Here is a 26,320-nt window from a genome sequence, read left to right as displayed (position 1 = left end):
AAATGAAAGTTTAACTCATCATTGGAATCATGACACTACAGTGAAAAAGACAAGAGACTAGGCAAACATGAGAACTTCACACTTAAACAGTAAGCCAGGAGGTTCTCTGTGCAATTGTCTTGAAGAGAGTAAAAGCTACACAACTTTGAGGAATGCCAAAGCAGTAGGAGACTTCAGAAGAGGGGCTAAATGCAAAAAAAATTTCTTGCTTTGCATCAAAACTCAAGGTTTTTGGGCATTCATGACAGCTTCAAGACCTCCTGTGTTTTGATCCCTGCCTGAACATGTCATTTAAAAACCCGATACAATTGTGAAGTGAACCTAGGTAATAATTTAACTGGCAGATTAGCGTAGTCTTAGTTACTTTTTTGTGAAATCAGAAGCTTTAAGAGCATCTAGCAGCAATTCTATAGCTGCCTATTTTAATTTCTAAATTCCGACTGAGTAATTATTGAAACCTGCAATCAAAGCATTTTATATTGGTCAGCAGCAAATTTCCAGAAAGACAGATCCAGGAGGTGTCCATCTTTATAGCACTTGTGATACTTCCAGTAAAGGGCTAATTGTTAATCAGTCTCCGCCAAAAAAAACCCCAAAGCAAGCAGAAAAGGGTCAGTCACTCTTCCACTGCCAAAGTCATCTGTACTGCGCATGCTGAGGCAGGGATCTTAAACCTGCAGTAACAAGACAGACAACACTAGGCTGATAATTTAAGCCTAGAAGTCTTGACCAAGTTTTTTTCATCTAGATCATTTGCTTTTTCATGAGAGAAAAAGGAAAAAACCCTTTGTTTAAGACCAGTATTTTACTCCATCTGTTGGTGCTCTTGTGCCAGCAATGCAGCTCAGGGCTTCTGACCACAATCTTGTTTCTGCTGAAGCTGAAAGCTTTACTAGGTCACTGAAAACAAACAAGGGTTCACAGAGAAGCCTGGAGGTCTGCAAAATAGTAACCAATGAATTACAAGAATCAGAGGAGAGCTATAAAGGAGAATGCGCTGATAAAAAGTGCTATGAAGAGGAACACACTGACCAAACAAAAAGGGCTATGAAGAAGAACACTCTGCCACAGAGGTATGAAGTTCACCTTAGGACAAGCTACCAAAAAATAAGCTATTGGGCACTAGTGGCAGGGAGCAAGATCCCCTCCTAGCGCAAATCAAAACACTTTCACTGAAGCCAATGCTGCTACTTCAAGTTACCAAACCGAGTGTCCTGGCGTTCGCTGCTGTTGGTGTTTCAACTGCTGCATAAAATCCAGGGATTAAACACTGGCCCTTTTTCAAGAGATTTGAAAGGGTTTGATTTAAGTATTAAAGTTACTTTTAATGTAGCCAAGAATATGTCAGACCCCAACTCCACTATTTTTGTTTAATGACTAACACACTGTCTTTAATGGTTTTGTAAACAGGAACATGAGCTGACTGCAGTGACGTGATATACGTATCTTCCTACATTCTTTAAAATAAAAATTATGAAACATTTCTAGAAAGGAGCAAGTCTAAGTTATTTTTCTGACCAACACTGCCAAGTTTCTTCCCCTTGGGTTTGCCAAAGGATGATGCTAGCTTGGCCCCATCCAACACTGACAGTCTCACCCCACCAACAAATATGAACATTAGCGTCTTTTATAAAAGAGGTGCCATCGTTCAGGAGTCTGGCAAACTCTGCAGTGCTTTACTCCAGCAAACCACAAGACGTGTTCCAAGTATCTCAGTAATGATTTGGTTTGGCCGTTGTTCTCTTTTTGACGCAAGTCAGAGCTCTTTCCTGACTTTGCTGTGCCTGCCTATCTGACCTGTATCTTACACTTTGGGGTGACGTAGCTGAGAACTAAACATGGACTTGTCAAGCTTTCACACTCCCTGTGCTTCCACCCCCGCAAAGGTCCGTTCTACCCTCTCTGCTTGAAATGGAAGTGTTTGAAAGCACCACGAGGTTCAGAGCTTCCCAAAGATGGAGGTTCTCCACAACCTTTGACTGTTACAAGGACAGTTTTAGCCCAGACCTCCTGCCTTTCTTTCAAAGCCTGGAGAATTTGCACATTCTGGTTTCTTCCTCTCACTTTTGTCCTCACTGTCGTCCCATAGATGACCATGATGCTGAGAGACACAATCAGAGCCTGTTTGTGCCGAACCTTAAACACCAGGATGAAGCAGCTGCCACTACAGTGAGACTCTCCTTTTCTTCTTACCTTTAACCTTGCCTCAAGCCAAACAGAGTCCACTCCCTGAACAACACAAAAAAGTCACTGCTCACCCACAGAATAAGAATGAAAAACTGCTTGGGCCACATCGACTTTCTTCCTTTTGCAAGCCACCAGGCCAGCCGTCAGTCATTTCTGCATAAGCAGCAGCACGAATGCAACTGCGGACAAGCTTCTTTAACTGCTTCAGATAATTTTAGCACATCTTGAACAGACGGCAAAGTGCAAAGCTGAAAGCTGGTACGAAAGGTTTCAATTCTTACCTGGGCTGCTGCTGGGGCTGCTGGAGGAGCCTGACTAGGTGGAGGTACAGCAGTTTGAGGTTGCGCAGGTACTTGTCCTGCAGCCTGAGGTAGTTGAGTAGGTGCCTGTGCTGGAGCATTGAGTGAAGGACCTGGAGGCTCAGCTGATGGGAATAGCTGCAAGCAAAAAGGCCTTTTGATGAGAAAAGGAACTCCAGTTCTGACTCAAGCACCAGCTTCCCAAAAAGTGCTCGTCTGACACATACATCACTTAGAGAAGTTCAATGCCAAGGGCATTCCTAGGCCTCCAGGACATTTAACATTGATCCTAAGTTGGTGTTCGAGGGGTTTAATGTTGCCTTATGTAGAGGGACCTCTCTGCCCTGATATTTCCAGGTTTTACTCACCAGTAAAGAAGGATAAGAAACCAAGATAGCGGCATGACTGTGGATCTTGGACAAAGATTACACGTGGCAGCTAGCAAGGCTGGATGCACACAGATCATACCCTATCCTACTTATATTTCCAAGTAGCCAAACAGTCAGAGCAGAGCAACTCTGCTTTGACTGGTAGTTCCTTTCAGAGAACACAACCTAGCAAGGCACTAAGGTAACTATCAACAACTTAGCTACTTGTAAAATGAATGTCAGCATCAAAGCAATCCGGATATTCAACTGAAAAGCGAATTCAGAGCTTAAGTTCTTCAAAACACACAAGACAAGACTATTTAGGACTGAACTTAAAGTTGGTCCCTTGGAATAGAAAGAATCACATGCAATTAATTTGAGTGTGAAGGAAAAGAGCTAAATGAAAGTTTAACCTTTTTTACCTCTTGTGTTATTTAGAACAGGGAAACTGATTTTGGCATAGTGGCCAAAGAGCTGTAAGCTTGATGGCACTTTTTCGATGTGCCCTCCAACTTACTCTGCTAAGTTGTAGGAAATAGAAATCACCTTGAATATTGAAAACTTGGGCAGCAGACCTCCAAACCACAATACATATTAAGGGATGTATCATAACAGGGAAACTCATCCCAAAGGGATTCCTGTTTTCAGCTTTTTATTTGAATTCAGACTTTATGCCAAATTACAGCAGCAGAACTGTAGCTTTCTTAAGATCCCCCTTTACAAGCCATCCTTGGAAACACATGAAGATCGAACAGGACAGCCTAACCCAAGACTAATTGCTAGGAGACAGCCCTGTTTGTCTTTCCATGCAGGTAGGGAAAGACAGACATAGCGCATACTCTACAAGATAAACAGTCTCTATCATTGAAAGATAAGATATACTAATATTCCTAACATAAGAAACAGGACAGAACTGAAGAAAGACTATAATTTGCAATTGAAGTTTGCTATTAAATACTACTACCGTTTTATTTTGCAATTCTGAGGATAGGCTCCAAACCAATGAATTAGGCTATGCAAAACAGACATTCTAAAGTTGTGCTTTGTTGTTTGTTTTGTTTTTGTTGGTTTTTTTTTTTAAAGAGGAAATTGAAACACAGTTTTGCTTAGCTTGTTCTTGCAGCCAATTCATTACCTTACAACAAACAGATTTCTGCCACAGCAAGTAAAGTTGAAAAGATGTACGCCAAACTTACCTCAGAAAGACCTCTTGGCGTTACAAGGCTAATGATTCCTTTTACAGAGAGGTTTTCAAGCAGAGCTCAGCTAGATACTAGCTTCTACTTCACACAATAGTGTTTTCAAAGGCTAATAAAACCCACGTTCCTTGCAACAACAGCAATAACTAGGAGTCACCATTTCGGGAAGTCATTTGCAATTATAAATTACCTCGGAATTCTGTACAGGTTCTTTCACTCTGGGAGACTGTAAAAAAAAGAAAAAGCTGTCATTGCCTTGACAAAAATGAGACTTAATGACTACAAGGACTTTTCTGAACCACACTGAACATATGAAATCTACATAATTGTTTTCAAATTACGCATATGTATTAAGATGCATAATAAAAGGGAAGCCACACAATTTGTGGGCAACCTAAAGCATATCATAATACCCAGAAACATATGGCCACGTTTCAGGACTTGCAGTTGGTATTTACACAGTGACATACAACACCTAAGCCGCTACCATTGTTAACCATTAGCAAAATCCAGTGCTCTTGAAGATCACTCAGATTGGATCAAATTACTTGTGCACCAGTATGGCAAAATCCATTTTAAGCTATCCGAGTCTTGCAAAAAAAGATAAGCCACACAAATCTGCCTTGCAGAATTCTGCTAGGAAACAAATGCCCTTCATATACTTAGGGAACTAGTTTGGAAACCAATTTGCTTAAAGCATACAAAACCTTGTGCTGGGGGGAGGGAAGAGGAGGAAAAGTCAGCCTTACTTATGCTGCTTTATAGAAAGAAATCCCTTGCCTGCTCTCCTTGCCCTTGGACTCTGCATCATGCTATGCTCTCCATGAGAGAATGCAGAACACTGACAGCTGTATGCAGGTTCAGCAATGAAACAGAGACAGTGGAATGGAGGGGAAAGTGCAGTCAAGAGTAACATGACCAATCTTTGCTTATCACTAAACCAAAGATAACGTACATTAGCTATTTCCTGTGAGCAGGAAGGAATTGTCAAGTACTCCTGGAAAGCCCTGCAATTAAGAGAGCCTGCAGCTTTCACTTGTAACAGGCCCAATTACCATGCAGATATAGATAGGTGGGATGGCTTGGTCCATGCTGGGATTAATAAAATAGATGTGCCTTCTCCACACAATGGTCTAAAACACAGGTTGCAATTAGGACAGTACAATTTTGACAGAAGAACATAAATCTCATCATGGCACTACCTTAACTTGAACCAGTTTATGCACTAACCAATGCCACTAACTTAACCAATGCAGATCAGAGCAATTTGTAACATAAGACCCAGAGGCCCCTCATGAGAGAAAGCAAAAGCTCTTATTCTCAGAACAGCAAGTTGCAAAAAACCCTCTGGACAGGAGGAGACGGAACAGTTGCTTCAGGGTGACTATGCGCCAAGAGTGTCATGAAAAAAGTCACACGGCTGGAAAGGCAAAGCCCGAAATCCAACTCGATATGTTGCGCCTTCACTGGACAGTTACCAGGCAAGACGAAAAATGTGGCATTGCTCCCAGAGATAAACAGCCACGCTCCACCTCTGCAGGCCACAGCTGCTGCACTGCTCTTTCAGGCACAAAGCTCACATCCATGAGTACCCAGATGCCTCAAGGAATAACTCAAACGGAGCTTGTCTGACAGATCACAGTGTGCTAGACACCGTACAGACAAGTATGGAGACGCTGGCCCTGCCCCACAGCTAACAACTAACCCAGACAAACAGCAGTCAGAGGTAAACAAAGGGAAAACATGAAAAGACAGAAAGGAAATAGGACAAACGTGAAAATATATTTACCTAATTAAAGCACAAATAAGATGACTTTGGGGATGTGCTGACCTGTGTTAGTTCTAACTTACTTTTGCTTGTGTAATGACAGACGATGCGAGTAACCAGTGAAATGCAACCACACCGCGTGCCACTGCGCAGGTTTACTGGGTAATGGAAGCAAGTGATTTAAGAGCCCACATAGCACAATTGCTCTAATTCGAATTCAAGGTTTTAAATACTGAGAGCAAAGAAGTTCAGTAAATCTTTATATCCAAAAGGTAATGTTGAGCCCGCAAGTGCTTATCCAATGAATTGGGCAGGTATTTCTGGTTGTTTGTAATACATATTTGTCTGCTTTCAGGTGCAGCCCTAGCAAGATACCTGTAAAATACACATTTGTACACGTTAAGTTCGCCTTACTTTTTCTGGAAAGTGAAGATAAGCGAAAAATAAAAACACTTTACGTTTACGTAGAAGCTTTTATGCTGGATGGTACTGAAGTATTTTAGCCAATTAAGTCAATCTGCAAGGCTGACGGCAATAAAATGCAGGTACAGCTGGAATCACAGCGTGGTTTGGGTTGGAAAGGACCTTTAAAGATCCATCTAGTCCAACCCCTCCCTGCCATGGGCAGGAATAAAAGGTAACACCTAGTTAATACAAGTTATCCTATCTTACAACTTAGTTAAAATTGCAGAGGGATTACAAGCAGGTGAAATTTACACCCTGTGTTTGAAATATGGCCAAAACACAGGATCAACACTGGTCCTCAACAACACCACCTTATTCGTGGCAAACGTTGGCAGTTTAGATACAAGCCTTAAGATTGCCCGAAACGGGATCAAATGCGAGAGGTGCACAGGCGTTCCTATCCTTCAGTCTTTGGGCTGAAGAAAACTACTTAAAAGCTGTGCACAGGAGAGACACCCAGGGCAGGATTCAGGCACTGAAGCGGACGTGTAGTAAGGTCTAAGATGCCACGGTGCCCTTCCTGACCTCCAGAAAGGTACAGGTCTCCAAGAGTCCTGCGTTATATCTACATGGGACGCCTCCAAAATGGCAATATACATATTTAGGGAACTGAATTGAGATCAACTGCTCCATCATCCATCCTAAAGGTTTCTTGAATGTGAGACCTAGAAGTAAAGGCCAAGCACAGCCCAAATCAGAGAGACCAGAACAGACAGCAGTGTAAGGAAATATGCCAAAGCCCCAAGACGGGAAAAAAAAAAAAAATAAAGGCTTGAAAAGGAGCTTGTAAACGTGTGTCAATCTGCTCTTTTCTGCATACAGGAATGAAACAAGGAAGTACTGTTCAAAACACAGCAAGCAGTGCTAAGTCATAGTATCCTAAGCTTAGAGACACGACAGAACAAGTACTAAGTAATCCCTGAAACAGAGTTAGAGTCTTTCACAATATTCCCTCCTAAAATTTTATTATATTTTAACCTACAAAACAAAATTAGGAGATTTCAACTTATAAAGGATCAAGAGTTTCAGTAGTATCCACCTGGTACCGAGAGATCCCCCTTGCCCATGTAATACAAGGCTGGATACAGTAAGCTCTTTAAAAAGACACAATAATTGTTGCCACAGAGTATGGAATTACTAAAGCAATAGCAGCCTTTAAAAACCCAAGCATTTCAAAGGATGCCAAAAAGATGCAAAATCTTGCATTTAATATTGTCCCTATGAAACACCAGTAAAAGAAAAAAAGTCAATGAGAGAGAAATGAGAAAAGTTATAGTTGTAACGGGATAAATGCTTCAAAACCAGTGCTGGTTTTTTTCCCTTTCATATTGAAAAGTCTCCTCAAAATCCTTCCCTGCCTCAGTAATTCAGTTACAGAATGATTAAAATGCACAGTCCACTTCAAGCTACCTGCTGTAGTGAAAAGGGAACTGGCAAGCTGTTACAGTCAAAATCCACACTGCTGACTACTGCGAGGAAGACAATCTGGAAATTTATTATAATCTTTTAGTTGATCATTCTGCATTACTCGTCTGTGTTTCTGGGTGTTAGTCAGGGCGGGGGGGGGTGTGTATGTGTTGGGGGGAGCAGTGTGTGCTTTTTTGAGGATTTTCAAGTGCTAGACCAATCACTCCTCGTCACTTTGGGGATGCCGTAGCATTTTCTACTAGCACTAATCGACTTCAGTGTAACTGAGGGAAAAGAACCAGGCCCTGAGTGTCTCCAGTATCAGCCATAAGAACAGGCCCTACTGATTTCAGCTCCATCCTGGAGAGGGCAGTAGGACAAAACCTCTCCTGACACTTCCAGAAGAAAGCACCTCAAACAGTCAGCACCCTTAAAAACAAAGAGAATATCCTAGCTCAAGTGAATTAGTATGCTGAGCTGGGAGCAGACTGTCTGAATTCATGTTCCCAATTATGCTCAGCATCCCTGAATGAGACCAGCTGTGCCCCAGAATGATGACAGAAGAGAGATCAATACAATTTCCTCAGCCTTCAGTCTGCTTTCTCTGGTTCAGCTACAAACTCGAGGGGAGGGATTTTAACTTAGTGTGTATCGTACTTAAAACAAGGCCACATGCTTCCCGGGGATATTTAGATGTATCACTGTTAGAAACAAAACAGAGACAGTAGAGATACTGGAGTTCGAGGACCCACCCTGAGCTGTGAAATTGCTGCTCTGCCTTCCTCACTTTCTTCATCTAGCTCATCATCACTCCATTCCCAGCCACCATCTTCAGTCTTATGAAGACGTCCGCTGGAACCTGGGACTCTCCGGACCTGCTCAGCACAAAGACAGAAAACTGATATGTCAAGCAGACAGTTTCTTCAGTTGATCTTTTTTTAGGAGAAATAGCACAAGAGCATCTTCAGGTTGCACCATTTGCCAGGGCGCTTGAGTACTGTAATGAAATGTCTAGCTCTTTATGTGGAAAATGCCATACTATGATAATTATCATCAAAAATGTGAACACAAGCATAAAAAAAGCCTCTAATATGACTGTAAACAGCAAGATCCCAAGAGGTTTGCAGTACCTTTTTGGATCTTTCAGTGATTGTTGGTGCTCTCTGCAACATCTTCTCCTGTAAAAATTCTTTATTCTGCAAAAGACAACACACCAAACGTTTACATTGATGAAACCATCCTTTGATTCCTTCAGTGTCTCCTATAAAGAAACAGTTCGGCTATTTCTAGCAGAAAGCATTTTTCGTGTTTCACCCCCATTCCCCCAAAAGATATTAACCACCTTCATGTTTCGGACTACTGCGTATGATGTTTCAACCTAAATACCTTTTGAGCTAGCGGTGGCACCTTCCCTACGCAAAGTGAGAGGGAACTAACAATCGAGGAGTTGTATACTATTCCATCTGATTTACTGGGAACATGCTTATACTTATTATATCCCAGCATCTGATACCCCGCTGAGACATTTGGCATTCTTCCACTCGCAGATACTACACCACCTGGACCCAGGCACTTTGCTTTATCTTGCCCCTAAATTTATGCCTGTCCAACTGTCAAAGGCAAACCTCAGATGTCAGACAGGCTGGGATGCAGGAACCTCGATATGCTGGAGTAATGAGACCCAGGAATTAGAGTGGCTGAAAAAATGCAGAGCACGTGACATTTAGAGAGTGAGTAAATGCAGTGATCACAACAGACTAAGTAGTGGGAAACTGCTGTGATGCTTTACCATATTAAATTTCTTCTTCAGCAAGCTACTCTGGGCTGGCTAATGTGGGCTCCTGAGCATACAAGTTTCCAACTGCTTGACTACAAAAGCCAAACTACTGGCTGCAGAGGAAGCAGGCGAGGCAAGCGCCCTGGCATTAGCACTGGGGTCCGGCTGGGTACCCCACACCACCCGAGTAAGGTTGGATAGCCCTGCCGTCTCTGCCCATGAAGCGCTCCCAGAACTCCCCCACGATGGTGTCTGGCCTGTAGGATGGGAGAGCCTCAAGACACGCGCTGTCACTTCCTGATAAGTGGCTCTCAGCATTATCAAAACATACTTTTACTAACATAGACTGTACTTAAATATATGGTTCAATATAGACATAGAGAAGCTGGACTCCTCTGTCCTCAAGTTATAGATGTCAATACAAAAGTAATTTAACACTGCGCATTAGCTGGCACACATTTTCACTTTGGGTGCCGGTTTAAGTATTGCCTCATTTACAATAATGTTAATTTTCTATCACCACATATGCTAATGTGTTACTCTGCAGCAGCTTAATGAAAGCACAAAGGAGATTTTACACACAACGAAGTACAACATGAACCATAACTCGCATAACTAAAACGGAGAAAGGTCAGCAATGTGTAAACCATCTTGACACTTTGGACACCGAGTGTGCATCCAGTGTGCAGATGCAGACTATTCAGTTGCCTAAAATCCCATTATGGACAATGAAAACTTAGTTAATACTGTCAAGAGCCCAGGCATCAATTGACCTCGCCCTAAAGCAAACTCTTACATTTCATAAACTGGATCACTCTCTAGACTTCCTTGGTTGCACTTGTTGGATTTCTGTTGACTTTAATAGGACATCCAGCTCATATACAGATATCTAGATGTGGCCACTTCCATGGGAGCTGAATCTGGGAGCTGAAAACTACTTTGATTGATTAGTGAGGTGCTGTGCTATCCCATGTATCAGATATCTTTTTGACAGTTTAATCTGTGCTCTGCTATAAAACCCATGTATTTTGATCACACGCATGCCACAGAAAAAATAAGCAAACAGAAAACACTCCCTCATTCCCACGGAAATATAGATTTTTCCCCTGTATTATTTCTGTCTGTCTCCCCTAACAAGACCTTGCACACTGCATATGCGCTAATCTTCAGGTGGTAATTACATAAATGCTCACTGGCAGTTCACTCCAAGGCTAGAAATGGGAGTTTCCTAGTATTTTGTACCACAGGATCTTCACCTTCCATAAGGGAACACCGGGTGATATAGTTTTGGGTAGCCCTTTGCACAGTGGGCCTCATTCACTGCTTTGCATATAGACTGATGATAGAGTTTGCTAAAATATAAACTACATTTACCACCACAGAGACCTTTATGGCTGGACACACAGCCAGAATGGCACCATTACAAGAGAGGAAAAAACAACCAAAAGCCACTGAAAGACATCTAAATGCTCAAGAATTTCTAGGTAATTTCTCTTAACAGCAGCACCCACAAGGAGGTACAGATGAGGGGTTCATTCTGGTTGTTCACAATGACCCATTCAACTCACTCAGCTATGCTGGCCCTAAGTGAAACGGCCCACACTCACGCCAGTAAAGCTGTCACCATATTTATCATACTTCTGTGCAGAGGCTGCGGAGAGGACTTTTCAGATCAGTTTAGGAAGTGTTTCTTACCTTTGCTTTCGTGAAAAATTTGTGCCTTAAAAGTTCCGCTGCTGTTGGTCTGTCAATAAAACAGATGTAGAAAAGACAGTTATAAATGTTGCCTTTCAACACAACGGTCCTCCAGGCTGCTGCAGCTTGTCGGAACATGGCATCTCAGAAGGGCACTGGCTTCTCCTGCGCAAGTCTCCTAAAAATCAGTCAATGTATTCCAAGTAAATTTTACACCAGCAGTCTTTTAAACACTCAGTGTGTTCTGATCAAAAGCAACAAACAACCTGGGGGCGGTGGGGGTGGGGGGGGGGTGGATGGAGAAGTTGCTCCTATTTTGGTACTGAACTTAAATCTCTTAGAGCCAGTTTAACAGGATCACAGACACAATTTGCTCAAAATTGAGATGAAGGCTCACCACCTACAGCAGCAGTGCAGTACTCGCCATGTGCAAGTAGGAGTTGTTTCAGGGATGCTTGATTAGATGTGTGCAATTAATTCCATTAAACACAGGCAGGACCATCAACCGTTGTCAAATAGAAAAGGAACAAGTACAAACTATTTTCCCCTTTAAGTTAGACTTTAGGATAAATATTGGAAAGTAAAAGGCATCCCTTGGTCTGTTAAGAAGGAGCTTTCTAAAGGCTCAGGCCTACATGAGAAAGTACCAGCTTACAGCGTTTGCCACACTGCAAACCGTGCTTATATACTAACAGAGCTTAATTAGTGCCTTGCAAAGGCCACTCATCACAGGCTTTATTTCACCTCAGACTACTCTAACAAAAAAAATCATCCCACTTATAGCAAGGGAGCCCCAAAAATAATTAAAAAGCAATTGCACTAAATTCTCCTTGTTGAGAACCCATCCAATATGCATAAGCATATCTGCTTCTCCTCGTTGCTCTTTGTGGGCCAACCTCCTGCTCCCACAGTCGGGACGATGACAGTGGCGGTTGGCTTGAGGAGAGAGACGGGTATGCCACAATTCAAAGTGATTATGTTTAATTCTGATCAGCACACATTCTAACCTGCAGCGAAAGGATGTATTTTAGAAAGGAAAAAACCATCATGCTGGGAAAAAAAACCTGCTATCAGCATTTATCAAGCACTCCACTGGATTCATTAAGCATTTCAAGTGTAAAGCTTGTTAGGAGAGATCCCATCTCACGATGCGCAAGAAGCCTTTGTTCCTGGATCTGTCACAAGAGGGAACTGAAAAATGTCTTCATTATTATTATTTTATGAAGGGACTTTTTCCTTTCCAGAATTAGTCTCCTTACTGAGGTAAAAAAGAAAACTAAGAGCTATAAAAACTGATTTGTGGGAATGCTTGTTTCTTTACCGTTGCATTTTAAAGAACACTATTTTTAATGCAGGATGAAAACCCCTTTAAACAGTTTCAGACTGGCAAATGCTATGACTGTCCTCCACAGAAAGACATCTGAGCTCTCCTGCGTGACAGGCTGTGGGTTTTAAACAGTGCCGTAGCCAGCTGGACCCTCGCGCAGCTTTGAAGGATGCCATAACGTAATGATACAGTGCTCTCCCGGGAACCACAACATCCGCACCACCCCCTCGGTAGTATTTCTAACATTAATGAGCAGACAAGCTACTGTTACAAGGAAGACTGAAAGTGTCGTCAGGTCCCTTAAGCAATCTGTATCATGAAAACATGTTGGTAAAGTTTGTCAGTGTTTTTCCTGATTTTGTTTCCCACACCCAGAGTAAATATTACTTATTATTAAGCAAGTCAAAACTACACTGAAAGCCTTCTTTGCACTGGCAAATTTAAAAGAGTTTATTTATGAAGCTTCACGAGCAAACACATATTGCCCAAGGTGCAATTTCTAATTTATAACCACAGACCAGCTTTGACTGGGAACAACACATGAACTGAGGTCACCTGCCGGAGGTGGCAAGGGGGAGAATGGCACTACACATGCAGTGGACTGGGATGCACTCTCATTAACCCACGTGGAAGATACATGCCCTGGCCAAGCACCACGCCAGACATTTATCCTTAAAAATAAGGACAGCAAAGAGAATTTGCTGCCACACAGCAAGATTGCTGTGTTTATTGTGGCTGAACGACTGGAGGGGCAAAGAGCATACCAGCTTTAAAAAAAATAAAATACAATGACTTTTGCAGGTTTGTTTCAGGGTTTTTTGGTTTGGTTGTTGGGTGGGGGTTTTTTTGTTTGGTTGGGGGGTGGTGTTGTTTTTTGTCCCGTCCCCGCCCCCCCCCCCCCCCCCCCCCATTTTTTTTGGTGTTACCTGTTCTTACCTTTTTTCAGGGTCTTTTTGTAGGCACGATGAAATCATCTTCCTAAACGACTTCCCGTACTTCTTCAGCATCTCCTTATCTTGCACGCCGGTTTCCAAAGACGGAGGATCGTTTTGTAGTGTCAGCATTAAAACCTGAAAGAATTATGTCTATTGGCAATGAGATTTTTCTTGGCCTTTGTTAGAGACAGATCTTGGGGACACTGTATTTCAGACAAGCATTTCTATCAAGCATCTGAGTCAACAAGGACTGTTTCATTACAACAGCTCTCTGAGGGAAGCCTGAGCTCAGAGTGAAGCTTCTTACAATTTAAACTGTCTCCTTGCATTCACCAGACAGCAAACACTCACCTACCTTTTCCTCAAGGCAATTACAGGGTCTCTCATCTTCCCTCTGCTTCCCACATTCACTAACTTTGTAGTAACAACTGTTTTCAAAACCTTTACACCTCTGCAAATTCTGACTGTCAGCTGAGAGGTTCAAGACTTGTACAACAGAATCTAGAAGGAGTTACCTCCACCTCCCTTCCTTGGGAAGCCAGGTTAATTTATATCCAACAGTTTATGCTGCTGTTTTCCATCACATCTCCTGGCCCAAGGTACGATCTGCGGGCCGAACACAAGGTTGGGATGCACTTCCAGGCCTGTTTGGTGTGACTAAAGCATAGCAGAACTTCTACCAGCTTTCCTCATTTGAGGAGAGCAGTTGTGTTGTGCAAGACATTTGATTCAAAGGCTGTTTAGATCTCCCTGAGGGCATTTCTTAGCTAGAAACCAAATTAATATAAAAGGAGAAGGGCAACATAAAAAAATACGAGGGTTCATTTCCAGGTACCAATGCGACAGCAGGTGAAGACATTCCTCGCATAAGCACCCATCAAGCCAAACTGATTGTTTTCTTCACATCACCCATGATACTCTGAACGAAAGGAAGAAAATTACTCATTTCTATTTTCACTTGTCACCTACATATAGATGAATATCTATTTTTAGAAAAGAAAGCAGCCCATTTAAATAGCTTTCAACAGCTATACTGCTTAGGGCAGCAAGAGCCCATCAATCTAGCTGAAATTACACAGTCCATGACAAAATTCCCTGCTTTTTCTCCCTATCTTTGGAGGGTCACTTAATGCATGGTTCATTTTGCTGTGTAACAGAATGAATCTGCAGTGAAATACAATTGCATTCAATAAATAAAACAGAGAAGTCCTCTTGCAGGCTGCATGACTGGAACCCATACCTAACAGAATTGGAGACTCATTCTATCTACCATATGACAACACACGATACTAAATAGGTGATATTTGTATGCAAAGCTACAACCCATGCATTCAAAACACAATAAAACAGAAGTACAGATTGCAGGAGCTACTGTAAAATGCTACCAATAGTCACAGCACAGAAGAAAGTATCAATGAAAACAGCAACAGCTAAACCAGAAACACATTTCCCTGAACTCCTCACTGCTCTGCCACAATCACTGATACGGTACGAACCTTAATGGCATTTCTAAACCACTCAGCTGCTCAACAGTCCCTGCACAGAGACGACGCAAATCTTAAAATTAATACTGTTCTACAAAGAGTTAAACCAGTGCAAAATCCTGGCATTTAAAGCAATACAGAGATGTCCCTCTTCTAGTGAGTTAAGAGTTATTGGGTTCCCAAATGCTATTGTAATTGAGAGGTGGAGATGCTCCCAGGCCCTAAAGAGGTGACACCCACCTTGCACAGGACTCCAGCAGTTAAAGGACTCAGAAAAGGAAAGCTTGCTCCATGGTAAGCCTACAGCTGAGGGACTTGGCACCCACAGGCCTCATATCCCAGGGCAAGTACCCTAACCATAAAGGTGAGAAAGGACTCTCCACCCCCTCCTGTTCGATTCGAAGGAGTGTGCATCCCAGGAATAGAAGAAAAGTGGCCTTCCAGAGGGTGGGAAATGCAGAAGGGACTAAATGTTTCGTGACTAAAACAGGGCCACATCAAATCTCAAAGGGGCTAAGGAAGGTGATATCAAAGCTCAGTAGAAGGACAGGATGCCTCAGACCTCTACTGATGGAGTAAACTCTTAACTTTAAGATGTAGGATCCCTGAAAGAAAAGCATATTGAAAGCAGGTCCTGGCTCGAGAGGCAGAAAATAGGAAAAGTTAGCCAAACTGTATGGGACTCCAAAGTTCAAGATATTGAAAAGATTTTTGAAGTGTCATTGTTTAAACAAGAACATTTCCTCCACCTCAACTTCAATAAAATACTCGTACTGACAATATCACACTATTTCATACTGATGAGGTACTTTCTAAAATGCCCTACCCTGGTTCGGTGATTGACAGGACTGTGTTGGCATTAAACATAAGGTGTTCTTTCGATAACTGGTAACAGGATTTCTGAGAGGTATCAAAAACGATTATCAGCGTAGGACAGTGGCAGCAGCTCGCCCCCCCACTGTCACTGGATGCCAGGTAACATTTTCTGAATCATTATTTATATCCCTAAAGACATCTGCTGCCTTCAGAGGCTCCAGGATTAAAACACACAGCCCTTTCCTCAAGAATTGTGACCCTGGCAAGACTCAGGATCTAAATAAGAACTGCATACAGTTTCAGACAATGCTGACTAAGCAGCGTATTTTTAAAAGGTGACTTCAGATAAATCCAAGAACATCGTGATCCACAAGTGCAAGTTGAGAGGACAAACTCTTCAACGAAGCATTCTGGCCAAATTCTTGGGAACACCCACAGAACACGCTGATCCTTTATCTTGTGCAAGTATCTGGAGAGCTGCTCACCTTCATCGGCGGGTATTTGTGGTAAGGAGCTGCCCCTGTAGCCAGTTCGATAGCAGTGATCCCAAAGCTCCAGATGTCTGCCTTGAAATCGTATCCTCTGACCTGAAAAATATTAGAGGATGTTATCACGTGCCTCTTGCTAACCTACGCTACAGTCCCTGTCTTTAGCCTATTACACATCCTTTCGCCCTTTCCTTCCTTCCCCCTTGGATTTGGAAAGACCAGCACTATGGTGTTAAAGAGATGGAAAGAATACTTCCTCCCTACTCTCCCCCCAGCTCCTTACACCATCAGGAGGTGTTTTAGAAATCATAGTCTGGTGAAAATGATGGTTGTGGACTGTGCAACTAAGACTGCTCTGCCATAAACCTCTCCACGTGTAGAACATATGGGGCACTGGGTTAACCCACGCTCTTGACTTCTACACAAAGACACAGGGAGTCATTAAACAGTATAATGAAACTCTCATAGTTAATAGATGGACTGTTATCCCCTTGGGACATACGCCTCGCTACGTTTTTAGTCAACCGCTTAATCAATCTGACCGCAAACACGCTCGATCCTGAAACTTCAGTACACACCACCTCAGTAAAAAGCCCCTCGATTCCTGTCTGTGGGCTAATACTTCCCTCCGCTAATTAATAGTAGCTTCTGCACTTGACATTAAATACGGACTTGTTCAGGAAAATTTATAGCATTTACTTCCCCCCTCATGCACAGGAAAAAATATTTCATGTGCCAAAGCAGTTACTTCCTCATTATCATTAGGTAATATTTTGGCACTTGCTTTCTCCACTGCAGGGGAGAAACATTGTGTACTAACTTCAAGAGTAGCTAAAAAAAAAAAAAAAAAATCAAAGTTTTTTGGCTGCTTAGAACGGATTGTATTTCTTCTTGCTAGACTATGGAAAATGAATATTGAATCAAAGCTAACAGGCATATTGTGTTCAGCTGACCTAACAAGCTTTGGAAAGACATGCATTGTGATGAAGCCAGGAATGTTCCCCAAACTACCCTTAAGATGATCTTGAATTTTGGCAAACAAGCAAAAACCCCTTCTGCACTATTTTTCATATAATGCTACAGTTGAACTGAGATTTATTATAGCAACAGAAGTTTATATCTTGTGTTAATTTCACCAACTCTGCAGGCATCATTTTCATAAGCCTTAAAGGTTTGAAAGACTTCCTGAAGTGCCACAGTTTATGGATGCCACGATTATGAATAGATTTCAAGTCATTTCACTAAACAAGCACAGATACCCAGTATAATTTCAAAAAACACCATGCAGGAAGAAATATGCTCTAAGGGTTTTATTTTTTTTCTCCCCCCACACTATTTTTAGGTTTTGAGAATAACTCGGGGCATTTTTTAGCTTTATCTTTCCATTAGACTTGCAGCACATCTATACACTGTACAACTCCCTGTTCTCTACTGAGATTTTAACTGTTTAGTGGGGGCTTTTTTTAATCATGTCATATAACGCTGTTTGCAACGAAAGCCATAAAGTTCATAACCATCTAGAGCAGTGCATCTTGACAGCTGTCTAATACATATTAGTCACCACCTTGCCGTTAGTTTACATGAACGTTTATTTTTCCTCAACAACTCTTTTTTGCCATAAATCGGTCAAGTGAACATACATTAAATACAATGCCAGGCTATCACGTATTAACATGCTAAAGGAACTTAATGATGCTGAAGTAAACCAGAGGGAGCTGGGTCGATAAGATCTACATATCGAAGGCTAACCTACAGCAAGCCCTTCGTCCTTTTTGCCAGGTTGGATATAGCGGCTCAGAGTGACACCTGCTGGAAGACAGCAAGATGATATAAATGGACATTGAAGGATTTCCCATCAGCATCCAAAATACCTCCTTACCACCTAATATTTGCAACAAGTTGGATGCACGGAGCCTTCATGAAAGTATTGGACTCCCTAGAAAATCTGCTTCCTTTGGTGAAGCACCTGTTGCATCAAGAAACCCCCCCCCTTTGTCACTAAAACCTTCCTTTACCCTTTTCAGCACCCTCCTTAAGATCTTTTTTTCCCTGTTGTCCTGCGGATTGCAGCCACCCTAATCGCAATGAGCCTGGAGCAGCACCGTTAGGTCCTGGCCAGCCTGCTGTGCCCTGTGCACCAGGACAGGACACAAAGGACGGAAAAGCAAGGGACAACTCTGATCTGGTTTTGAAAGACACTGCATACTCTGTTCTTATTTATATTTAAATCAACAGAACAAAAAAATCCCGAAGTATATGACAATGAACCAGCTCAGAAGCACGTTTGCAGAGACAGCTCCTGACTTGGGGAGCGTGTCTTGTACTCTGGGGTGTGAGACTCGTACTCTGAGGAGGTCGCAGGAGTTTTGTAACGCACCAGCCCCTCAATGCCACCATGGGGAGCTACTGAAAAGGCCAAACATTGAAAAAGCCCTTCATCAATACTGTATTTAAGCTACTCCAAAATTATCCCAATCCCTCAAGAAGTTTAGATATAGGAAAAAATGCATTAAAGTTCTACCACTGTTTTAGCTGCATTTCATTTTAGATACATATGTATATGGGGGTCTTATTCCTCCAAAATTCTGAACTCCAAAAGTTCCTCCAAAGCTTCAGAAATACTTTATTGTGAACAGCAAGGAGAAAAGTAACGAGCTGGGTTTACTTTTAAAAAAAAAAAATGTTTTCCCAAAATATTTTTATTAAAGAGATTTTTGGAAGGAAAACCAGAAGAACATTTCTAGTCAGCTGTACTTCTACTTGGCACACCTGTCAAAAATCAAACCCTGAGCCCAGCCCTCTGTCAAACTGTTTTTAAGGGGATGTGGGATAATTTTCAGAATGCTTATGGCACCGAGCATCAAGGCAACAGACAGCTACTGCAAATGCAGTCAGGACTGTGGCATAATTTCGGTTGTGGATCTTGCTCAGAAATGGGCAACGATATTACATATTAAACAGTTTCCAGGTGGCCTTCATCAGTAGTCACACAGACAAAGCTTCTGTAGTTTAGTCTAGAAGTAGTGGAGGACAAAAGGTAACGCGTCTCCACCCAACGGCAAGAAGTATGGCATCTTTTAGCTAGCCAAAAGGGCAGAGGAGGAAGGTGGACAGGCAAGCATTCCTTAGTAATTACAGTCTGGATACTCACAGGCCAAGAGAAACTAGAAAGCTGAATAAAGTCATGTTACTTTACTGTAATAACTCCCCTCTCCAACACGTTGCAATTGGCTACCCCGAATTCTTGTATTTGCAAGCGCAGAAGAGCACGTTACCAAGCTGTATATGTGCATATTTACCACGCATGAAACTATGTATATTCTACCCATCCCTCTTGCCTAAATGTGGGGTAGTTTAATCTTGTTTACGCAATGGCTGAGCTGTCTCATCCTTACCTTAGGTAGGGCCCTGAAGAGAAGGAACAGGGCAAAGAACTACCAAACACTTAATATTCCCCAGTACTTGTGCCTGGCTGCAATAGGCAACTCAAAGACAATCCTGCCAAATTATCATCTTAGTTTGAAGTAAATATGGCAACAACATGGAATTCCAGGTGCAGATCAGCTAAGGGAATACTAGGAAAAACAATTCACCTGTTCCATAACTTCTGGTGCCATCCAGCAAGGTGTGCCCACAAAAGTTTTCCTGACTTTATTTCTGGTAATGTCACCACCAGTGGCCAGAAACGCACTAACACCGAAGTCTGAAAAGAAAAAAAGAGAGCCAGATTTTAGTAAGAACACATCCTGTAGAAACTGAAGGGTTGCCCCCCTTTTCCCTCATATTCCCAGCCATCTATTAAGTACAGTTATGCATGAGGAGTTTCCTAATGAACAAAGAATGACCAACAGTTAGCCAAGAGTGCTGGTACACGAACGGTGTCTTGTCCACCGTTCAATTACTGGGGAGAGCAGAGCTTTCAGCGCTGGCCAGCAGAGAGGAAAATTCCACTTTCCATTACGGCCCACTGGTCACATTACAGCTCGCCCGCGCTGCCCCAGCAGACCTGCTACTGTACAAACGTGCCTCTGACAGCCAGTGCTTTATTTACATTTGTATACATACATAAGTCATAACTGAACTTCAATTAGCATCCTGTTAACATTTGCAGAAATGAAGTCAGGTACATAAAAAGTTACTAGACTTTAACATTTAACTGTCCTAATTGCATCCTGCAGGCTGGAGTTACCAGCCCCTTATTCTGGATGGTTTATTACCAGAATATGCTTTGCTTGGTAATCTTCCATTGCCGAGATGCTCAGTGCATTAACAGGAACTTGGACCAGCTCCCGATGATACAGCAGCGTTACTGAATCGAGCAGCACATGCCGCTAACCAGCCCAACCATCCCAGAGGGAGCCTTGCAGACAGGTATTCGCACCCCACACAGCGTTACCCCCCTTTGAAGCGTTTTTTTGCAAGCCAAAGGATGCTCAAGGATGCCCCATGCACTCACTGGTAGTTTTATTACTTAATCATTCTTTACATGAAAACTATGCTTTCAAAGAATTGCATAATATAAGAATGACATATAAGAATGACATGGAAAACAGGATCTGTGAACAGCAGCAGGGATACCAACAGGATACGGTATGTTTGTTCAGAGAAGAGCATTACAAAAGATTCTGCAACCAAGTCATTCGAGCGAGGATGGCAGACTTTCCTTGGAGAAAAAAAACCATACCAAGTAAAATAAAACAGGTGACAGGGAAGCTGTAAACACAAAACCGTAGAAGTATTTCTTCCCAATTTGCTCTAAAACACACTGCTTATGTATTGCCAAATTATAGACCTGCAATGGGTCATTCTCCATAACTCAATTTTATCTGCTGCCTCCCACCCCCTTTTTTTTTTTTTAAAAACACAGTACAAGCAATCAAAACCTTGAATGCCATTTTTGAGATCGATGACAGGCTTTGAGGATAAGTCTCTGAATTTCACATAAAACCAGAACATTATTGACCACCGCTGGGTTGAAAACTCTTGAAACTCTGCTGCTGACATCGTTAATTATAAATGTAGAGGACTTTTACTCAAAGGAGCCACAGAGTTACTCCATGGCTTAAGGATGTTATCCTAACTGAGGAATCAACCTCAACAAAAGATCCCTCTGTACAATTTGCAAACAGTGGCATCCATGTGAGGACAGTCCCGAGCTTCCTCTGCCTCACGCCAGCAGTGCAATGAGCCCCTTCTCACCAGCCTTTCAATATTTGAGAACCACCATGGAAATTATCGCTCTGAAGAATAACATGCTGAAAGCTTCCAGCTCACTTAGGTTAGAAGCCTCCAAGGACAGGAACTTAGTGCTCAATAAATACTAGACATGGATAACTGAAAGTTGACATTGAAGAAAGCTGCACAGAAATCACAGGGCTAAAGCACCAGCAAACGTCTATTGTTAGGATTCAGCTTCTTCCAGACGGTCTGTCTTGTTCTCTTCCCTGTTCCTGGAGGCATCTTGTCTTCCTGCTAACCGTGAAGCTTTAGCACGCCTAGATGGATCACTATCCGCGTCAGCACTGCAATCTGTATTTTTCGGGAAACGTACTTTTTGCGATAGTGGCTTCGCTTTGAGATCTTCCATGTGTGCATCCACCATCCCTGCTTTTCTCAGAAAACTGAATGAGCTCCCTCAAAAGTTCAGAGTAAAATTACTTGCACTTTACCCCTCATTATGGGAAATCTTGCAAGATCTATTGTTCTAAACACAAAAGCAATTAGAAGTTCTTTTAAATAAGATAATACTAATAGAAACTTGTCTAAGTGCCATCAGCATATTATTGTGATGTGCTGTATTTGAACTTGTGTATATTATCTTACCTCAAGTTTCCATGCAGTCATTTTGAGGGTAAAGGAAATGCCATTCAAAGCAAAAGAATTCCAGCAGTAAAACCAAGTCCTTTACACAGCGCACGCAGCATTCACCGCATTTCACATCAAACATGGGTTTAAGAAATTCCAGTTGGAAACTGAGCCCCTACATCTGCCATCTGAGGTCAGCAGAAAGCTTAAACAGAATTAAGCTGTATTCTGTTACATGGTTGATTTATTCAATGTTTTCCCAATCAATTTCCCCTCATTTCCAGTGGGCTAAAACAGACACAACCAGCCTGTGCTACTCTGCTGCAAGGAATGACTTTGAAACAGTCTTTTTCAAATGTCATCTTACTAACTTTATCCAAGTTCCAGCCCTTAAGATAAGAATGTGCCTGCTCTCAAGAAATATCTGGAAAGCAATAAAATAAAATCCTAGCCACAAGTTAGGTGCAATTCTTACTTCTAAGCAGCTGGTACAATCTGCGTCTCATTCTCTGCCACTGTTAGCTATCCTCAGAAAGGCTAAAACAGAACAAGGTTATTGCAAATTAATTTAACTTGAGAAAATAGGGAAAGTAATGCAATTCAAGAGGTACGATAGCTCAGAAGTGTTCACATTTGTACTCTTTGGCAGCTTGTGCTCTGTATTTGCTTACTACGGTGATAACTGGAAAGGACCGCATCACCAGAAGCAAGGAGGAATTGGAAATGTTTGGACCTGGCTTAAAATATCAGTAACCACCACTGTCGGAATCTGACGACTGTCAGATATTCTAAAGGAGTCCCAAAATTGCAGACTTCCAGTAGTCTGCTAGCAAATAATAGTCTCCAGGATGTCTGGATGCAAGAGGTAGGATAATTTTTCTTATTTTTCTGAAGCAATGTAGAAAAGATTTATCTGCGGGACCTGTTTCAGTGATATAAACCAAAGACGACGTTAAAAAAAATTTGTTATATATATATATATATATCTCTCCAGACTCTCATATCACAGCAAAACCAATGGAGAATGGAAATGACAATTCTGCTGATGCAAGCTCTGCAGAAAATATGGCCAATTTTGTCTTTTTCAGTAGAAACACCATGTGTTTTCAAACCACATACCCTACAAAACACACTACACTGGCAATGAAGTTGCGGGCTAGTGTTTGAAAAAGCACAGCATTAGGCAACAATTCCTGCTGTTAAGGTGTCCCAAGTTGTCAAGCTTGAAAACTATTCTGGCCACTCAGGAAATGCAAAAGCTGAAAGGAAAAATCTCTTCTTACTATTCTGCGCTGCAGAAACAAAGACCCAGTCTAAACAACTCCCCAACTCAGGAATGCTGTGGCAGGACCACATCAGAACAGGGTGTACGTTAGGAAGATAGCTATCTGCTCCCCTATCTACTGCATGGGAAGGACGACTGTGCACTCATCAGGAGCCAGGACCAAAGCCCACCGACGTCAGAAAGGCTCCTACAGAGTTTGGTGGGTTTGGGTCAGCCCCTAAACCAGCAGTTCCCAACTTCTATAAGGGCAGAACAAGAGAATAAACCAATCTTGACTTCAAACCACTCGGAGCTGCTTTTAAACTTGGGTAGCTGAGATATTAACCCTTAAGCAATAATAAAATTATTTCAGAAGACAGCACTAAGAGCTTTTTTCTCTTGTCACCTTCCTCCTTCTTCAGTTTTTCAGCATCAGAAAATATCTGCAGCTGTACTTAGTGTTTTTCTGCAAACCTTACAGCTTTTAGAGCACTGAAGATAAATAAAGCCTGGCAAGAAAAGGAGGAAGGTGGTGGTAAATAGCAGTTCTGTGCTGAGAATGCAGCGGGACTATAGGTCACCAGAAAAAAGATTAGTGAAGAACAAGAATCTAAAACTTCTTTCCCTTAAAGACTATAAGGCTATGCAGTGCTATTGGATCTATAAACACATACTTGTTCTCCCAAATTCTTATTTGGAAAGGCAGATCTCCAGTGCCACATATATTTCTAATCAATTCACATGCAGAACAGCAGCCTTATTTTTATATGCATCACAAGTTTAGCCTTTTTGTAGTAACATCAAGGCACATAAAAGATGTATGAAATCCCTTTGCCGAGTAAACATGAAGATCGCATCTGAAACCGAGCCCCAACACCATGTTAATAAAGATACATTAATACTGCACGGAGTAAAACTTCATGATAACAAAGCCCAGGGTGGGAGGAACCACAGCCCTTGGAGAAGTTCACAAGCTCTTTCAAGAACAAAATAGCGCAAGATCTCTTCAGGAAATGCAGGTATTACAAGTGACACAAAGAATAAGTTACTTCATATCGTGCTGCTGCAGGGGAGGCACCAAAACTCTCCACTAACCACAGAAAAAAAACAGTTTTTCCCTTTTTCAAAAGGGAGAAGAGGCTCAGAGGTGTCCGCGATGCAGCACCCGCTGCTCGAGTCAGCCGTGCAATCGGCACTCCTGTCCCCGAGTTAGATTTGTGCCTAGTCCCTTGTTAAAGCATTTTCATCTCTCAAACTTAGAGTTTCCTAAAGGAAAGTGGCGGAATGACACTGCCTGCATCATAGCTCAGTGTTTATATAGAGCGCTATTTTAGTACAATGAATTAAGAGCAGTCAGGAACACAGCGAACCAGTGACAAGCTGGCATGGATTTGTGGAAAGTTACACAAATTCAGTTACACAAGTTTTGCCTGGCCTTAACTATCCCCATTTTATAAATAGATAAAGCGAGAGGGGTTAGGCAATTTGCCCAGTATCAATTAGCAAGTCCTGAACAACTTCATGAAATCTCACCTACTTCAACCGCTTGGCAGCACGACCTGGCCGGGACACGGCAGGCACACTGAGCTGCTTGGAGTACGCGTTAATAATAATCCTGACTGGTTTTAAAACCTGAAGATACCGTGTAGGGACAATAGTCCCTACAACAGAAAAAACCCACACGTGGAGGGACATGTGCCTTTCAGCCTTCAGCAAACCCTTGCTGCTTTACAGAGGGGTGGGTGACAGCATTATTTAATATGCCAGCGAAAAAAAATCAGGATAACGAAGATTTAGCCTGCGCCCAGTCTCAGTGGGATGCTAATATCACGCCATGGAGCACGGCTCGTTCTGAGCAAGTCTCATGTTGAGGGGCTGTTGAGGGAAACTCAGGGTACATCTCCCATCCTTTCCCAGTCTATCAAAACTCTCACTTCATTTCACAATAATTTATTTAACTGTGCAGGCCCTATAAACTGAAGAATATTAAGCTTTGCTTACTGTGAGAACTCCTGGTTTACACAGCAATATTGGTGCTGCCGCAGTTTATGTTGACCAAGTATTTTTACCCGTGCAGCTTTTAGACTCCAGGGAGCCAATAAATGCCAGGGCAAAGAGGTTTTATGCTCTGATTAAAACAAAAAAAAAAAAAACAATTGCCATGGAGAAGCTGGAACACAAAAGAACGCAGCTATCTCAATTTACATTGCAACCACCGTCAGCAAGGCCCAGAACAATGGTATCTGGGAAAGAGTCCCGCTCTCTCCAGAAGACAGATTAATCCAACATGCAGGAAAACTTCAAACGGAGAAAGTGATACTCTCTGAATTGTAACAGGCTCCAAAAACTTGGTGCCAAGCCACAAGCCCAAGCCAGTGACCTTGGGGGAAAGGGGAAAAAAATAGAATTAAAAAATAAAGGGTGTTAAGATAGAAGCAAACGGCCTCACACTTTAGGTCTCACTGGTCAGCTGGATCTGTAAAAGGCAATTTTATGCCTTGGTTCAGTGGACGTACATTCTGAAAGCAAAAGGAGCTACGCAGTTAAAAATAGAGCCATGGGTAAAAATACCAAGTCCCAGGACTTGGGAGGAGTTTGAAGCTGGGCATTTGTGCAGGCCATTCGAGGAATTTTTTGGAATTCCTACTTGCAGCAAATGCGCCCCCGAGCTCACAGATTTCTCCTCCTGGCTTTACCTGGGCCTGACTCGGCTCCCAGTGCTCCCACGGCAGCTTTCACATCTGATGCACAGCCACCGTTTCAGAGTTACAAACAGAACCTGAGAAACGTTGGACACATCATCAAGTTGCTTCTTCTGTTCAGCCTTAACAGAACTGCACTGCCCAAGTTAACAAAAGAGATTTTAATCTTCACTGGCTAGAACTCCATAATCCTGCAGCAAAATTACTGCCATGAATTCTATACGGTGAAAGTTTCCCAAGTAAATTCACTGACGTGTTGTGGAGGTAGAGTCCAGCAGTGGGGCTTCCTCCACCACAGGGTCTGGCGTTTTTTTTCTAAACTTTGAAAGCAGCT

The 26,320-nt window shown here is 42.3% G+C and overlaps 1 protein-coding gene across 1 annotated transcript in view; it reads right to left on the bottom strand.

Annotated features, from left to right (window-relative positions):
- The window catches only part of OXSR1 (oxidative stress responsive kinase 1), a 92,644-nt gene that overhangs the window by 6,218 nt on the left and 60,106 nt on the right, over positions 1-26,320 (bottom strand). The window contains exons 6-13 of the mRNA XM_075082251.1: positions 19,809-19,918; positions 16,213-16,314; positions 13,429-13,562; positions 11,166-11,214; positions 8,824-8,889; positions 8,446-8,568; positions 4,244-4,279; positions 2,469-2,624 (exon numbers count right to left, since the gene is read on the bottom strand). Coding sequence (XP_074938352.1) covers positions 2,469-2,624; positions 4,244-4,279; positions 8,446-8,568; positions 8,824-8,889; positions 11,166-11,214; positions 13,429-13,562; positions 16,213-16,314; positions 19,809-19,918 — 776 coding nt within the window. The remainder of the gene's footprint in view (positions 1-2,468; positions 2,625-4,243; positions 4,280-8,445; positions 8,569-8,823; positions 8,890-11,165; positions 11,215-13,428; positions 13,563-16,212; positions 16,315-19,808; positions 19,919-26,320) is intronic.

Source organism: Phalacrocorax aristotelis, chromosome 2 (genome assembly GCF_949628215.1).
Source record: "Phalacrocorax aristotelis chromosome 2, bGulAri2.1, whole genome shotgun sequence".
Lineage (NCBI taxonomy): Eukaryota > Metazoa > Chordata > Aves > Suliformes > Phalacrocoracidae > Phalacrocorax > Phalacrocorax aristotelis.
This window is presented reverse-complemented; position numbering and strand designations above follow the sequence as displayed.